This window comes from Caloenas nicobarica, chromosome Z (genome assembly GCF_036013445.1).
Source record: "Caloenas nicobarica isolate bCalNic1 chromosome Z, bCalNic1.hap1, whole genome shotgun sequence".
Taxonomy (NCBI): Eukaryota; Metazoa; Chordata; class Aves; order Columbiformes; family Columbidae; genus Caloenas; species Caloenas nicobarica.
In genome coordinates, this window is record NC_088284.1 from 67,810,480 (window position 1) to 67,827,373 (window position 16,894).

The window sequence follows — 16,894 nt, forward strand, 5'->3', positions numbered from 1 at the left end:
ACACAGGGAAAACATGGGAGGAAGGTGGAGCAGGACAGCTTGCAAAGAGGCTGCTGTGAATAGTCTGCAACGAAGGGGAAGTTCAGCTAATGGTCTGCTTGGGCTTGCAGCTGAACTGTGCATACCCAAAGCAAGTGGAAACACGCTGCTCCTTGCTTCGTAAGTGCCTGCTTGCAGCACTGCACTTGCTGCACTGTCAGGTTCTCCTCCAGCTGCAGACACCTGGCAAAAAGCTTAACTTCTACTCGCTCCAGGGTGCTCCCAGATGGAGGTAAGCCCACTGGAACTGACAGTGTAACTAATTTCAGCTAATTGCTTTCAACTCAGACCAATCCAAAGGAAAAAAAAAAAGTCATTACAGTAATGACTTTTAACAACACTGCCTTCACATGTAGGTACCAATCCAGGAAAAAGAGAACCTGAGAGCACAGCCCTGTCTGGAAAAAAGACAAAATCTTAGCTTTTTACCTCCAACTATGGTAATGAAACTACCTATAGATATGACTCAGGAGCAATCCACATAATGACATGATGAAAAACTCAACATCCCAACACCCACAACCAGAAGGAAAGATGCCTGTATCATTATGTACCATCCTAAATTACCACAATTTATAGAAACTAATACCACTTTAGATTGAAACCATTTTAGATAGGTGAACGTGCATGTTACATTGAGACACAGGAAAGACTTGAAATTTGACGTCTGTGGATTAGCATAAGAAACTGAGTGTCTTGGTTTTAAGATATTGTGGAGGATAGCCAGTTTTTAGTTTCACAGAGAATGTTATCAGCAAGTGCTCTTTATGGAGAGGCTCCATATATAATTCTGCTTACTACATAGCTGTGAAAAAAACCCCACAACTATGCTGCTCTGGCCACTACTTTCATTTGTTTAATTTTCCTTACATGATTTATGTGTAGGAAACTGTCCAAAAAGGTGCTACTAAAGCTTTTATAATATAGTTTTATGTTAGTGCATACAGGTTATTCCTTCTGCCTTTGTTTTCTTTTTAAGCCAGAAGGGATCTCTCCCAGTTCTCCCTTAAAACCAACACAAACCAGAGAAATCTGAGTGTACATGCATGTTACATGAGAGAACACATATGCAATGTTATGGACTACAAACCATTTTATTTTACCTGTTCCTTTACAACTATGTTAAAAAAGGTAGAGGTGAGATTTTTTTCCCAAAACTGTGCTACGTAATAGAACAGTTTTGCCATATATGTTTCATTTAAATTCCATGAACAACAAAGCTGGTACCACAGCCAAACGACAGAAGCTTGCATCATTGTCACAGTCACAAATTTCACTAATATGATGGGTCACTCCCTCTCACTCCATTTTTCAGACCAACAAAAACTTCGTCAAAAGATATGGAAATTTCTCAGCTGTAATTTGGATTTTTTAAAGCAAACAAAATTTTGTTATTACAGTGTATGAAAACACATGCACATAGTTAACTTCTATATGTTTACCTAATCTACAAGAGAAAGACTACAAAACTGTGCACAAACTTTATAGTTAATACCAGAACAATACCCTCAACTACGAGGAACTAAAGAATGTAATATAAAAGCTTCATTTCACTTAAGAAATACATTTTCTTCTCTTTGAAAGATATCTCAATTCAGAGGAAAACAAAAGATGAATCAAGCAACTTTACATGAGGAGAGATCAACATTTAAGTGCCTACAATTATTTTGTACACTGTCAGTTTAACTTCATTTTAGTGACATCAGTAATTTTTAAGGATTGTAAATTATTACAAGCAGTTTATGAAGTGGCATTCAAACTGCACATGAACCAAACTTTGAAAAACTCACAGAAAACTCTCCCAAATTCAGGGAATACTGCATACATAGCATATCCTCATGGAAATGACGGGCACTACTTATAATGAGCACTTCTAAGAATCCAGACAACAGTTCTAGTTTCCTAGTTTTGAAAGATGTTTTTCCTTAACCTTCTTTATCCATTCCTAGCATATGTAACTTGGAAAAGTTACACAGCACTGTACCTGAGCTTCTGAAGCCCCCAAATTAGTATGACCTTGATTTCTCTTATCAGCATAACCGTATTATTACAAATTCTATAGCATCCACTTGGCAGCAATACAAGTTGAGATGCAAAGCAGTAATGGTGCACAACCTGAGTCAGCTAGTAAGAGCTGAGCCAGCTAGTCCTGGCTAGAATTTTACAGTGTAGTGTAAATTCTTACACTACTCTTAACATTGCAGGATTTGACTTTTCCTAAATTCTGACAACACTTCAAAAAAATGGCAAGTATTATCCTCAGTTTTTAAAAACTAAACTATACAAGTGAATGTAGGATATAATACTTAATTGCATACAGATCCACAAATCACTTCCAAATATAATTAACGGATCCTTTAACTGAAAGCATCACAATTACTTTCCTTCTCTAGAAGAAACAAGTCTCAAATCTTCAGTTGAAGTGTGATCTTCCCAGTTTTCTCCCTACTTTTGTTTTCAATGACAACATGAAGACAGGATAATTTTCAAGTTCTCATACATTCAACTAACCCTAGCCTTATTTTTTTTAGAACTGGAAAACAATCATTGTTTAAAACATCTAGTTAAGAGTTTCATTATGAAATTCTATTGAAAACAAAATTGAATAGACTTGTCCTTACCTTGGCAGGAAGACACTTTCCACTACATAGAAGTCTTGCATAAGAACATCTCTGTCCGGTTTTGACGTAAGGTTTCCTACTGTGTATCCTATTCCCAACTGGATAGCACCTTTAATAGCTGAGGAAGCAGTCTGTGTATAAAGAATTCAAGCATGAGTTTGCTAAAAATAGATTTCTGTCCTTTATCCATAACATTACAGGCTAAACTGTCAATAATTTTCCTAGTAAAAATGCTATGTCATATTTACCTCCTAGACCTCAGAGAGAAGACCACTTTTCAGTTAAAAGATTTAAAAGAAACACTATGTTGTAGCAAAAGCTACAAAAAAATCAATGCTCTGATTGTACAGACAGACTTTTCAAACTGCTCAAATAATTTGGAAATTGGCTTCTAACTTCAGACACTTCCAATCTAACTGGACATTCAAACTGCTTCAGATAACTGCATTATCTTCTGGAAAAGAAGTCACAAATTCCAGGTGATTGTACATGCATACCAAGGCATCACAACACAGGCTGATGGTTTAAATACAGATTCTGGATATGAATGTATTTATTTTAAGTTTTACTTAACAGACAGTGCAAGAGGTGCATTAACTGGGGGGAATCCAGAGAGAAACTGAAGTGATAAGGAAGAAAAACCTCTATATAAAAATCTATGCGCATAGAGTGAAACATCTTAAATTCAACGAACAGGGCTTGCAGGGGAGAAAAGGGTTCAAAAGTATAGTGCCAAATAGTGATAAATACTGTATATATGTAAATTGAGACCATCTCTGAAACTTTCTCCTGCTGATTAGACAAACCTGCTGGATGGATTAAAAAAAGTGCTGGAACGGAGTCAAAACAAGAAATTAGTCAAGAAAAGAATTCTTCTTAGGAAAAGATGGAAGGGGTAAACAAAGAAAATCATTGGGAAGGGAAAGAAGGCTATCAGGAAGAAAGTTATCTTCCCTTGGCATGTTGTATTTTCACCAGTTTGATGATACCATTTTGGAGCCTGTTTACAGGTTTTACCTCCCACCCACCAAACAAGCACGAAACTGTCTCAGTGGAAGCAAAGAACACCAGAAGTTTCACAGTCAGAACTACTTCAGCACATTTCAGGAGTGGGAATTACATAAGAAAGGGTTCAAGTAAACAAAACTACTCTTGTTATAATTCTCAGAACAGCATATGCTAGAGTGACTGCTTATTTTTAGAAAAGGACAGAGATGTGTAGCTCCTAAATAACTGAGACTGCACACCAAGCAGAACCTGCTCTTGCATAACAGTTCAGAACAGGCAATTTGGTGGGAACAAACAACACCACCATTCTTAGAGTGCTACTTTGACTATTAAAAAGATTTGGCTTTGTGTCATAAGAAGATTCACATTTTTCTTTCCTTGAAAAGCCTCTATTCATGAATGATTAATGCCCAACAAAAGCAGTAATTATGTAACTTTGATCAAACGATACACATGCAAACAGAGTTTCTGCTTCATAGCTGGATGCCCATCTTAGTCCCTTGCTGTGGCAGTGAACATGTCTGAAAGAGCAGTAGATACCACAGTACTGTATTCTTCTAATTACAGAATCATAGAATATTTTGGGTTGGAAGGAACCTTCAAAAGTCATCTAGCCCATTCCCCCTGCCATGTGCAGGGACATCTTCCAGATTGCTCAAAATCCCATCCAACCTGGCCTTGAACACTTTCAGGGATGGGGCATCCACAGTTTCTCTGGGAAACCTGTTCCAGTGCCTCACCACTCTCATGGTAAAGAGTTTCTTCCTTATATCTCATCTAAATCCCTCTTTCAGTTTAAAGCCATTAGCCTTTCTTCTCTCACTCCAGGCTTTGGTAAGATGTCCCTTTCCATCTTTCTTGTAGGTGCCCTTTAGGTATTGAAAGGCTGTTATAAGGTCTCCCTGGAGCCTTTTCTTCTCCAGGCTGAAAAACACCAACTCTCTCAGCCTGTCTTCCTGGGAGAGTTGCTCCAGCCCTCTGATCATCTTTGTAGCCTCCTCTGGACTTGCTCCAGTAGATCCATGTCCTTCTTATGCTGGGGTCCCAGAGCTGAACACAGGACTCCCGGTGGGGTTTCACCAGAGTGGAGCAAAGTGGGGGGAAATCGCTTCCCTCAGCCTACTGGTCACACTTCTTATGATGCACCCCAGGGTATGGTTGGCTTTCTGGGCAGTGAGAGCACACTGCTGGGTCATGTTGAGCTTCTCATCAGCCAACACCTCCAAGTCGTTCTCCTCGAGGCTGCTCTCAATCCATTCTCCATCCAGCCTGTATTTGTGCTTGGGACTGCCCTGACCCAGGTGCAGGACTGTGCACTTGGCTTTGATGAACTTCATGAGGTTCGCATGGGCCCACCTCTTGAGCCTGTCTAGGTCCCTCTGGATGGCATCCCTTCCCTCCAGCATGTTGATTGCACCACGTAGCGCGGTGTCGTCAGCAAATTTGCTGAGGGTGCACTCGATCCCACTGTCCACATCACCAATAAAGATGTTAAACAGTGCTGGTCCCAATACAGACTATGGAGGAACACACTCTTCACTGGTCTTCACTTGGACGTTGAACCATTGACCACAACACTTTCAGTGGGACCAACCCGCCAATTCCTTGTTCACTGAGTGATCCATCCATCAAATCCATGACCCTTCAGTTTAGAGACAAGGATGTCAAATGTGTCAAATGCTTTGCACAAGTCCAGGTAGATGACATCAGTTGCTCCTTTCTTACCCATCAACACTGTAATCCCATTGGAGAAGGCCACCAAATTTGTCAGGCATGATTTGCCCTAAGTGAAGCCATGTTAGCTGTCACCAGTCATCTCCTTATTTTCTAAACGCCTTAGCATAGTTTCCAGAAGGATCTGCTCCATGATCTTGCTGAGCAAAGAGGGGAGACGGACTGGCCTGTAGTTCCCTAGCTCTTTCTTTTTTCCCTTTTTAAAAATGGGGCTTATGCTTCCCCTTTTCCAGTCAGCGTGAACTTCACTGGAATGCCAAGGCTTCTCAAATGTGACGGATAGTGGCTTAGCAACTTCACCTGCCAATTGCCTCAGGCAGGATGAGAGAGGATAAGTTATTGGAAAAAAAAAAAAAAAAAAAGGCAGGCAACTTGACAATATGATTTGAAGAACTCAAGTCTGGATCACTTTTGAAGCTCACAAACAATATCTGTAGGATTTCTGCAAATTCAAAAGGAGACCTAGAGTCTTCAGAATGCAGAATGTAAGGCCTTCTACTAGTATGGTGCAGACCTTGCCTATAACGTTACCTTCTTGTTAATTCCTACTCCTATTCAAGAATGCTATTAGTAACCACCCATCATTTCTGCAGCAATCACAGTAATGGGTTTAACAGAAAAAGCAATGTTATGAAATAATTCAGGATATTTTAACAACTGTTTTTAAAAAAACTGATAGCAGTTACAGGATGCTGAAGGCAATTGCCGGCCGAAAGTCAATTCTTTGTAAACCGCTGTTGTAAGTTAACCCCAGCAAAGGCTGTTCACCCAATATCCCCTTACGAATTACAAGGTTTTGTTTTCACAAGCCTTAAAATGAAAATAGAACAAACCTTGGAATTTATCTCAAAACAAATACTTGGTTTAGGTCTAACTTTGTTATTACTGTTATTATTATTTTGTGATTAATAATGGAATCCAAGGAAGGATAAAAAAGCTGCTCCTCAAGCCTTAGGGGAAATGTTCTTGATTCATCAATTTCATTACCACAAAAATGTATTTTTGGAATCTACAAATGCAAATGGAAAAACTGATCTCTCTCGTGCATTTTTTCCTTACTCAGGTACCTCTTTTAATGGCCATGAAGGCAGCAAAATCTAGTTTCAAACTCAAGCCCCTTATTTCTTTCAATTCCTCTTGAATACTTTCCTGCTGTAGAGCAAGCAAAAAATTCAGCAACCTTCTGTGCCACAAGTTCTCTCTTTTAGAGACTGAAATAATCTTTTTTTTTCCTATTACCCTCATGTAGAGGTTCAGAAAGTTGCTCTGAGTCCACATATCAGCTGTAATTGTACAGCTGACAGTGTACAGTGACTGCACAGTGGCTCTTGGATCTTTTAACCTATTCTCAACACCTTCTAAAGCACTAAGAAATGAAAAGAGAATAATCAGCAGGATAAACAACTTCAGCTGATGAATTTTAGACTGTGAAACTACGTGGACTTGTAGCAAAAGGTGCACACTGTGACGACAGCTGTCTTTGCTACCAAAAGGGGCACAACAACGCAAAAGCAACCATCCTCCTTTTGCTGGTTAGGGTATTACTGCCTACTGCACAGGTGCTTTAATGGGTTTTGTACTGACAATGAAGACAGAAACCAATAAAAATGTTGCCAGTTTCAGATTAAACTACCTTTTGTTGGCTCTGATACCTTGGATCCTAACGTACCAGGCCAGGATCTGTCCTCCTTGGCAACACATGACAGCATAAACTTACATGGGTGTGGACAAGCAACCTCATCTTTCTCAGACCAGCCAAGGTCGTACTGACTTGATACTAATATCCACTTCTGATGCTACTGCTGAAAAGCACAGACACGCTCGTTCCCCTCCAGCCCCTAAAATCTGTGTGTTGGTACTCTTGTGCCAGCAACAGCTTCTCTGTGTCCAGCTAAGGAGTTATAAAAGACCTGACTCAACTATAACTTTTTAGCAGGATCATTTCCTCAATTTGCCTAAGTACTAATGTGAGCCACCCAGGTGAATTAAAAAAAAAAAAAAAATCACACCTTCACAGCATAAAACAAATTGGATAGGGCTTATATTTGTCTTTCTACTGGCTGCAGGAGGACAGGTGAAGTCTGAACTAGCAAAAAACCTACCTCCTCAAAAATTGATGTGCCATCACCTCTCAGGCACATCTCAACAGACACTGAATTTAAGCTAGCTCAGTGCTTTGTGCCATAGGGACATCACACTTTTGTCTTGGTAGCAGGACCCCTGGATTTCCCTCCAGACGACATCCAGCATCAGGTAGACTGTCTCCCCACTCTAAGTTTTCAACAAAACTTAGTTCAGGAGAGAAAAGCAAGACTTGCACACAAATTCAGGTTAAAATGTACCTTATGCAGATAGTACAAACCAAAGCATGAAACCATACCATTAAGTATAATGTAAATTACAATTCCTGCAGCCATGCAAACTGAGAAATTGCCCGTTCTCTGTACTGCCCCAGAATGCCAGTATTTCACAGCATGTAGAGAGACATTTCTCTTCCACTTCCTTCCAGTTGCCTGTTAAATGGGAACAGATCAGCAAAGGGAAAATGGTTGCATTTCAGGAAGAGATGGACTGAGGATAAACTGCTCCAGCAGGAGTCCCACAGCTACTGAACTGTTGAGACAAAAAGCCTCCCAGACAGACTCTGCTAGACCCAGCTTCACACTGAACATGAATGGGATCACCCTACCACTTTGCATTGCTCTATATCCAAGTAACAGGTTAACAAACAAGAGAAGGATTTACTGCAATGACTTTGTTATTTTCACCTCAAGTTACAAAATTCCTTCCCTGTATTCCATAATGCTTAGGTAATTCCACCTTTAATATTGCCACATTTTCTGTTTTAGTCAGTCTGCCTCGCTGTCCACAATATGTCACACTCTGCTGGTCACACTTTTCCTAATGCACCCCAGGTACCATTGGCCTTCTTGCCCACAAGACACATTGCTGGCTCACAGTCAACCTGTTGTTGACCAGAGCTCCCAAGTCCTTCTCTGCAGTGCTCTTTTCCACAGCAGGTCCACCCCCAACCTGTACTGGTGCTTGGGGTTATTCCTCTCCAGGTGCAGGACCCTACACTTGCCCTTGTTGAACTTCATCAGGGTCTTCTCTGCCCAGTCCCTCAGCCTGTCCAGGTCCCGCTGAATGGCAGCACAGCCTTCTGGTGTGTCAGCCCTTCCTCCCAGTTTGGTATCACCAGCAAACTTGCTGAGAGTGCACTCAGTCTCTTCATCCAGGCCACTGATGAACAGGTTGAACAAGACTGAAAGTCTTGTTACCACAAAGCATATTATACATTGCTCAATAATTATTTCCATGAAGAGTGTGAGGGCTGTAAATGGCTGGTAAACCTAACTAACCACCGATGTGAAGGTAAAGGATTGGTTCTGGGTACATAGTGCACAAAGACTTCGGACATGGCAAATAGGTTAATTCTTTTAAACAAGTTTTCTTGTATTTTCCCTATATTCATATGGTACTATTAATGACCAAAACCAAATCATTTAACAAACCACCAGCAGAAAGTAACAGAGTAGGACACAGGCTTCATTTAATTTTACGGAAGTGGCCCTCTACTCTCATTCAAAGTTATTTTCCCACTCTTCTTTTAACTCTCAATTGGTCTTTGCTAATTCTTTATGCATTCTCCACAAGCAGCTTATGAAAAATGTAACACTAATATTCTTACCTTCTTTAAAAGCAGACATCCTAGGAATGTCCTTTAGGACTACGTGGATGTAAACTTTGTCCTTGTTTATCTTCTCTCCCTTTTTATAACTCATTTTATTGCAGCTGAAGTTTGGCCTATGAACTTTCTGAGGCAAAGATGACGATTCTTCCAGAAGACACCTGCCTTATTGCAGGTGCTATAAAGCAATGACGAAAAATGAACTCTGCCTCAGCAACTCCACCTCGTTATCACTCTGGAAGGCAGGATGTTTGCTTTCTTCCACCTTCTATGCTACTGTCATTGAAACAGGTTTCAAAATCTGCCTAATGAAATGGTAGAGATACCTAGTTATCACAATTCTGCGTAACAGATAGGGAGAAAAAGGCATCTGAGTAGAAGCCACCACTGATTAACATTGCTCTGCAGCCATGTTTCCTACAACATAGCTGCCGTTAGTTCATTTCTTTCTGCTGCTGTCTGTGGAGAAGCCTGGTCTCCCTCACCAGCCCACTCTGCTGCTTGGTGGGACTTAATGAACTGGACTGGTGTAGATTAGCTGCATGTAGACACCTTCTCAGTGAAGTTAAAAAAAAAAAAGGGGAAAAGGAAATCCACATGGTCTAACGTGGTAAAAATTATCCAAGCCACATGCATTAGGCTAGATATGAATTTTCTACTACAAATAAGCATTTGTTCTTCAGTTATAGTGGCTACCATAAGTACCATCAATCCACACACACCATCGCTCCCATGCAAACACAGTTTATCTTTTACAGATTCCTGAAAAGACACTAAGCCTCCATAAATTGTGCAAACCCCTAAGCCAAACCACCTGAAAGGTGTGCCTGTTGAAAAACAGCATGCTTTCTTTCAGTAACATTTTAAAAGACCTCTCTTTGAACACTGGGAAGTTGCAATTCGATTCAAGATGTACGCGCCGTTATTGCTAGTCTGTTGCTTCTGCATTAGAGCTGTCTCATCTTTGAGTGCCTGCTGTGCTCACATTCCCATTGAAACAACACTTCTTGTAGTTGCGTCTGCTGAAGGTGGCTACCACATCTCAGCATGCTCTGTGCAGCTGCCACATTTGAGCTATCGATTTCCTTTTATATCACAAACAAGGATATAAAAATAGAGTTACTAGAAAATCCCACTGACTTAAGTAGTTTTACTGTTTCTCCACAACTTGTAACCATGGGTGACCGCAGCTGCAACGCTCCTTCCCTCTTCCTTCAGTTGACACTGTCTTTCTCTCTATCAACTGTTTGCCCAGCTGCTGCAGGTCACACTTCATGAAGGATGGACTTCTGCCCATCACCCTCACCTCTGGATCTTGCTGCCGGGATATGGGGGTAGTGAATGGCTATTACTAAGTTGTTCTTCCTTCTAACATACTATGCTGAATGCTAGCATAAATGCTAGATCATTAAACAAGTGGAACTGATAATACTGCATATTTTTTTCCTCTTTATACAATTACTGTTCAAAGTAATTGGTGAAAGTAGTTTTCTTGTACTTCTATGAGTAATTTTAACAACTTTGTTGGGATGGTCTCCCAGGAAGCAGTTGAGACACTGACACATTAGATTCTTCCAGCTTAACTGCTATCAGAATTATTTTCTGATCCAAGCTGAATCTGATCTCCCTTCATTTTCCAAAATTGGTTTCAGGTGACTCCAGGGCTTTCAGTTCATTTTTCCTCCATTTCAAAACATTTATGCCTAAATTTCGGGAGTCCAAATTCTTTGGTTCTTCTCTCTGTCTCTCAGGAAAACAATTTGAGACCCATAAGTTTGGTAGTTGCTCCAGCAAGCCCCGTAAAGACAGTCACTGGCATCTTCTACGGATGTACAAAGCGCTTGAAGTCTGCCATTGAAAACCTAGGTCCCAGTGCAGAAAAAAAATCCAGTAGCGAGGTTTCAGTATTTGCAGGAATAAGTCACCTACATGCACACATTAGACGCAAGGTATAAACCAGTGCCAAAAGTGATGCAGCAATGCTGCTTGTACACGGCTGCAAGCTCTAACAATGGGTAGCTGGTTTCCTTTATTCAGGCAAATTCCCTTTGCTCCTGGGCGAAGTGACTCACACTTATGACACACAGTTTTGAAGAAGTTACGTAAAGCACTTGTAATACACTAAGCGGAAGAGCCACAAGATATGTAATAATGATAAACAAAGTCTAATTGTATACATGTGTGGCAGCCTTCAGATTACAAGTAGATATTCTGATAATCTAGTAGCAGGTTTCCACAACAAGTGCACTATATATCTCTGCTTTGTTTCCTGGTGCGATTTTCTTCTACACACTTAATGGGCTTTGGCAGATCTGCCTGTGCCCCATTCTTGCCACCGTCCTACAGTTAAGCATCAAGATGCTACTGTAGTCTGTTTTGTCAGAAAGTAGATTTAGGTACCACCACAGGGTTGTCAAACTCATTTTCACTGGGAGCGATACCAACCTCACAGTTGCCTTCAAAGGTCCGAATTTAATTTTAGGACTGTATAAATGTAGGAGTAGTTACATTTATACATTCCTAAAATTACATTCCCCTGGACTACGGTGTGATTGATGACATCACAGTTTAAAAGCTGCATGTGTGTCAGCAGCTTCTCACAACAAAGTCTGCAAAATACCAGGAGGAAATGAAAAAAAGTAGCTATTATATACTCCAGATTTCCGTGACAAGACTCTGAATATCCCAGAGAAGCTACAGTCTGGTGATTGCATTTTGTTGCCAGCCTCCCCTACTACTTTGCTTAGGATCTTCAAGAATGAAATCGAGCAAATAATCACAGTCTCTTGGTTTGTTTTTTTTTTTTTTTCTTTCTTCTCTCTGTTTCTCTCCTCCTGACACCCCACCCCCAGGGGGAAAAACAAAACAAAACCACCAACACCATCAAAAACCACAACAAACCACAACATCACCAACAAAAAAACCCCTCAAACCAACCAAAAACCAAACCAAACAACAAAAGCATCCCTCCCCTCAAAGAGCTGGCCACGATTTGCATGATTTAAGATTTCTTTGATAAAGTTATTTGAATCCCCTATCTTAAAAGCTGCATTGAGCACTTATCTGTGCAATTTCTCTTCCATTAGCTAAGTTCTTTGATTAGAGTGACTGAAACTATTTAGGTGATATTCATGCTGTAAACTTAGCAACTTCTTGAAATTTACTGATACTGAGAAAATCCAAGAGGAGTTTGAGAGAATGTAATGCTTGTAGCAAATGACTGCAACTGAAGAGCCCTATAGACTCACCTTAAATAACACCATTTTAAGGAGAGAATATGCAAAGGAAGTTTGTGGCAGAAAACAGAAAAAAGGAAAAGGGTGCAAGAGAAGGAGTAAAAGCAGAGAAGGGGGCAAAAGGGGAAGAAAAAGAGAAAATTTTTTTAGAAAGAAAAAACGCCACAAATTTGTGTTACATCTTCTCTCAAGGATTTGACTAAATAATATGAGACAAAAGCCAGAAGAGCATCTATGTCAGACTGCAACAGCAGAAATACTAAAAGTCAAAAATAAACAAACCAACAAATTAGAGCTGAATAAAAAAGCAAGATTCATAATAGAAACCATGACACTGTCCTGGTCTAGTTACACATTTCAGAGTCTGAAAGGATCACAGAATCACAGAATATTAGGGATTGGAGGGGACCTCGAAAGATCACCTAGTCCAATCCCCCTGCTGGAGTAGGAACACCCAGGTGAGGTTACACAGGAAGGCGTCCAGGCGGGTTTTGAATGTCTCCAGAGAAGGAGAATCCACAACCTCCCTGGGCAGCCTGTTCCAGTGTTCTGTCACCCTCACTCAGAAGAAGTTTCTTCTCAAATTTAAGTGGAACCTCTTGTGTTCCAGTTTGCATCCATTACCCCTTGGCCTATCATTGGTTGTCACCGAAGAGCAAAGATGTTGTAGCAATAGTCATGCAAGTCCTCTCACAAGGTTTTAGTAATCTAAGACATTTTGCTGGAGCTGCAAGGTGTTTACATTCATGCAGCTGACAAGTCAGGTTTTCTTCTGGTAGGAGAGTGGGCCAAAACGTTGCTATTCTTGAAAACTGAAGAAACGCAGATTTAATTAATTTGGATAAAGATGTTATGTACCTTTGTTTTAGCTGAGCTGACCAATATAATACAGAAAATATTGGAAGAATCTAAAGTCCCAGAAATGCAACTGATACCACTACAGACTACCTATTATTCTAGAGAGTTTATCCTGGAGGAGGTCAGAGATGCTCTCCCAGAAAAAGTTTGTTTACCTGGGGTGAACTTTAAAACAATGAAAAACAGCCATTACTACAGATGTTTGTAAAACATTAATAGCTCTTTAACTAATCTACATAGATTCAGGACATGTTTAGAACACATTGTCACTGCACAGCAAAGATACTAGAGGTCAGAAATAAACTTTTCTGTTATAGACAAGATTCCCTTTTTTCCCCCAGGATGAACACACAGTAATCTCTCTGCAATCCCAAGGCCAAACTATGCCTAAGAGTTAAAGCAGGGCCAAAATACACCCATGCATACAGACAGAGGAAGGACAAGTACATTTTGAGGACTGCCCATTTTCACCAGTGAGTGATTCAGATGCTTTTTCTTAGCATAGAGCTACAAACTAATTTATCACAGATAGCTAGTCCTCAGAGATGAGGTGCACCAGATGAGAACATCACTCTCAGCAGTGCACACCCTGACAGTATGAACAGCAAAAGGCAGAATTACGGAGTGAAGGGGGAACAAGAGCAGAAGGAGCAGATTAAGGAGTCTTTACTTCCCACTTGTTCTACACCTGCTCCAGCAGCTGAGCCCCATGTCACCAGGTGCAACTGCAGCTGTATGTCCTTTCCACATCAGTCAGTCCAGTCCAGCTGCTACTCAAAGCTGTATCGACATCATCTACTCTGGAGTCTTCACAAGCAAGGGGGAGTGAACCACAAGAAAAAGAATATGAAGGTTTCCTACACGCCCCAGTGGAAAATTGTTTTTTCTGGTTTGGGTTTTGGGTTTTTTTGTTGTTGTGTTTTGGTTTGGGTTTGCTTGTTTGGTTTTTGTTTGTTTTTTCCAAACAGCTTCCAGAAATAATTTGTTCTCTGATGAAAATCGGTTTCAGTAAGCCGTCATTCTTCTCTATATCAATGGGACAGACTGTATTGGCTAAAGTCAGCAGTTTCCTTTACACTAGATAAAAAACACATTCATCGCCAAGACATAAATACGATTTTTTTTTACACTTGCATAAAACAGACCGATTTAAAAATATCAAGTAGTTGCAATTATTTTCTCTAATTTCCCTCCAGGTTTCTCTTATGAGAGAACTCACAGTTCTTAATAAGGGATATTTACATTTCCAGATCAAGCAACTAAAACATTGTTTAATATATATTGATTAGTTAGGCTTATTTCTCATTGGATCTGACACAGGGAAAATACCTCCAAAGCCAAGGCCTTTATCTAATTTTTTCTTATGGGTCACTGCATTTTACATCACAAAGCGGACATTTTCCATGCAATACTTTTTCCATTTGTGTGTACTTATATATACATATATGACTAAAGCTGCACAGATATAACCTTTGCATGCTCTTATGAAAGACAAATGGACACAAGATATAATTAAGCAAAATGCAATATTGTTTAAAGCAAAAGGCCACTTTGACTTTTAGATCAGATTGAGGACTGGTCTCCCTCACCTCCCACCCTACACAAGGAAAACATAACTTTCAGCAGGGCAGTATCAGCGCCTCCCTTTTACCTACAGATTTCATTTTATTTTGGGCATTACAGACACTCCTGCATGCATCTGAGCATTGTGTACTTTCTGCCACAATGTGACTGCAGATCCTGAATCATAAAGTCCCTTTGCAATTGCTGGGAGAGGATAGAGAGGCACACTGGCATTTTGCTTTCTGAGGAGATAAAAGAGCTGAAGAAAGATCTTAAATTTAAGACCAAACCACACAGCTCAGAACAGAGTTACTGTTACTGCGTGCCTATGTGGAACCAGTTGGTCCCACAACAGGAGATGATGGCAGGATGACATTAACTCTTCCTTTGCTAATCTCTCTGCTTTGCAAAGGTGACCTCTAGCTGGGGTGAGCTTGAGACTGAAACTGTCATCACATTTCAGGATTCTTCTCTCCTAGAATTATCACTAGAAATCCCTTGAATTATCCACACAAAACTCGACATTACAAAACCTTTCTAATGTCTGTGTTTCTGGACTACATGCTAGTTACTCATTCTGCTTCCACCTGTATTATTGCTACTTTGAAATCCTCCACATCCACTTCGCATGATACAACTTCTTTGGCTACCAGACCTTTGTGGGGAATACATCACTAGTTAGAATACTCCAGGTCAAAGACAAACACAAGTACCTGAGGTCCCATGCCACAAAGTCCTTCATAAACTTACTCAGTCCCATCTTAACAGCAGTTATACAGCTGCCCTTGTACTACATATTAGAGTTCAAAGCAGAGCAGAGTGAAAACCAGAATTGTCACAATTCACGCCCAGGTACAGCCCTTTGCTTTTCTAAGCTGAACAGCACAAGCTTCTTCACCTTTATGATTTTTTTTTTTTTTTAACAAAAAAATGTGGAAGTGAAGCCTCTGAGCAATGAGAATGGGTTGGCAAGCATGATCTGACCTTAGAACTATGTGACTATCTCATCTGTCTCACAGTTTCCACTGTGATCGAGGGCAGTAGTAGACTGGAACAGGAACTGCCCAAGTAGCTGAAAAAGCACCAGGTGAGAAAACAAGCTCTTCTCCAGTCAATTTCTGTAGGAGGTGGCAAAGTCATAGGACAAAAACACAAGTATTTTCCAGCCAAACAAACCAAGTGCAACAACATATGCCTGGAGAACTGTAGATGCAATACCTGTATAAAAGAGTGAAGAAAAGTGATGTGGGTAATAAAAGGCAGGAGGTTCCTAATTATAAATAGGACTTCAACAGAGCAAGACTGCCTTGTGAAGGTTACCTAAAACTATGGAATTAAATGGGAAACACAGGTCAAACACAGGTCCTGCCAGGCTCACCCTGTAATCAACTTTCTAGACATATGCAGTTGATTCTGTAAAAAAATACAAAACAATGTTAACTGGAATGTCTGGAGAAGGTGAGAATAAACAAAGTGCAAGGTTTGCAAGGAATTGGGCTTAAGAGGAGAGATACATTGCCTGATGCTTTCACTTTTAGCAAAGCAATGCTACTAGGAAACTCCACATGGATAAATTGTGGGGTCAACATTTTAAAAATTTTTTATTAACATTACCACAAAAGCAGGAACATAGTAATAGCTGGTCATAACACTAACTTATGGGTCATACGCAGCATAGGATCTTGAATTCAGAACAATTGATGGTGTAAGTATAAGAAAAGGAATTAAAATGGTATAAGATACAAGTACAGACAACAGGTAGTGCAGGGGAAAGAGCAGAATTTAGAGATGACAGTCCCTGTGATCTCTGTGTGATGTGGTTGTGAATCCTGGGTTTTGTCAGAGACGGACTTCTAGTAAATACACAGAAGAATTTGTGCCATGGTGAAAAGCCTTTAACAAGGCTTCCTCTGGAATATTGTGAATTTAGAGTTGAACATGAACAGAGAAGGGCATGAAGGATGACTAGAGGGAATGGAAAGTCATCTGTGGTGGGACTACTAGGATTTGTCATGTCTAGCCTAGCACTATAAAACTGCAAAAGTGTCCACCTCAGGCACTGAACTTTTCTTCCTTTCTCATACTAACTGTCAAGAACAATTTAGACTTCAACATTTCATAGTCATAAGCTGGGAGACTGAACA

General features: G+C 40.3%; 1 protein-coding gene across 1 annotated transcript in view; it reads right to left on the minus strand.

The window, feature by feature from the left end:
* The window catches only part of PIP5K1B (phosphatidylinositol-4-phosphate 5-kinase type 1 beta), a 69,793-nt gene that overhangs the window by 49,941 nt on the left and 2,958 nt on the right, over positions 1 to 16,894 (minus strand). Inside the window, exon 3 of the mRNA XM_065656936.1 lies at positions 2,661 to 2,791. Coding sequence (XP_065513008.1) covers positions 2,661 to 2,791 — 131 coding nt within the window. The remainder of the gene's footprint in view (positions 1 to 2,660; positions 2,792 to 16,894) is intronic.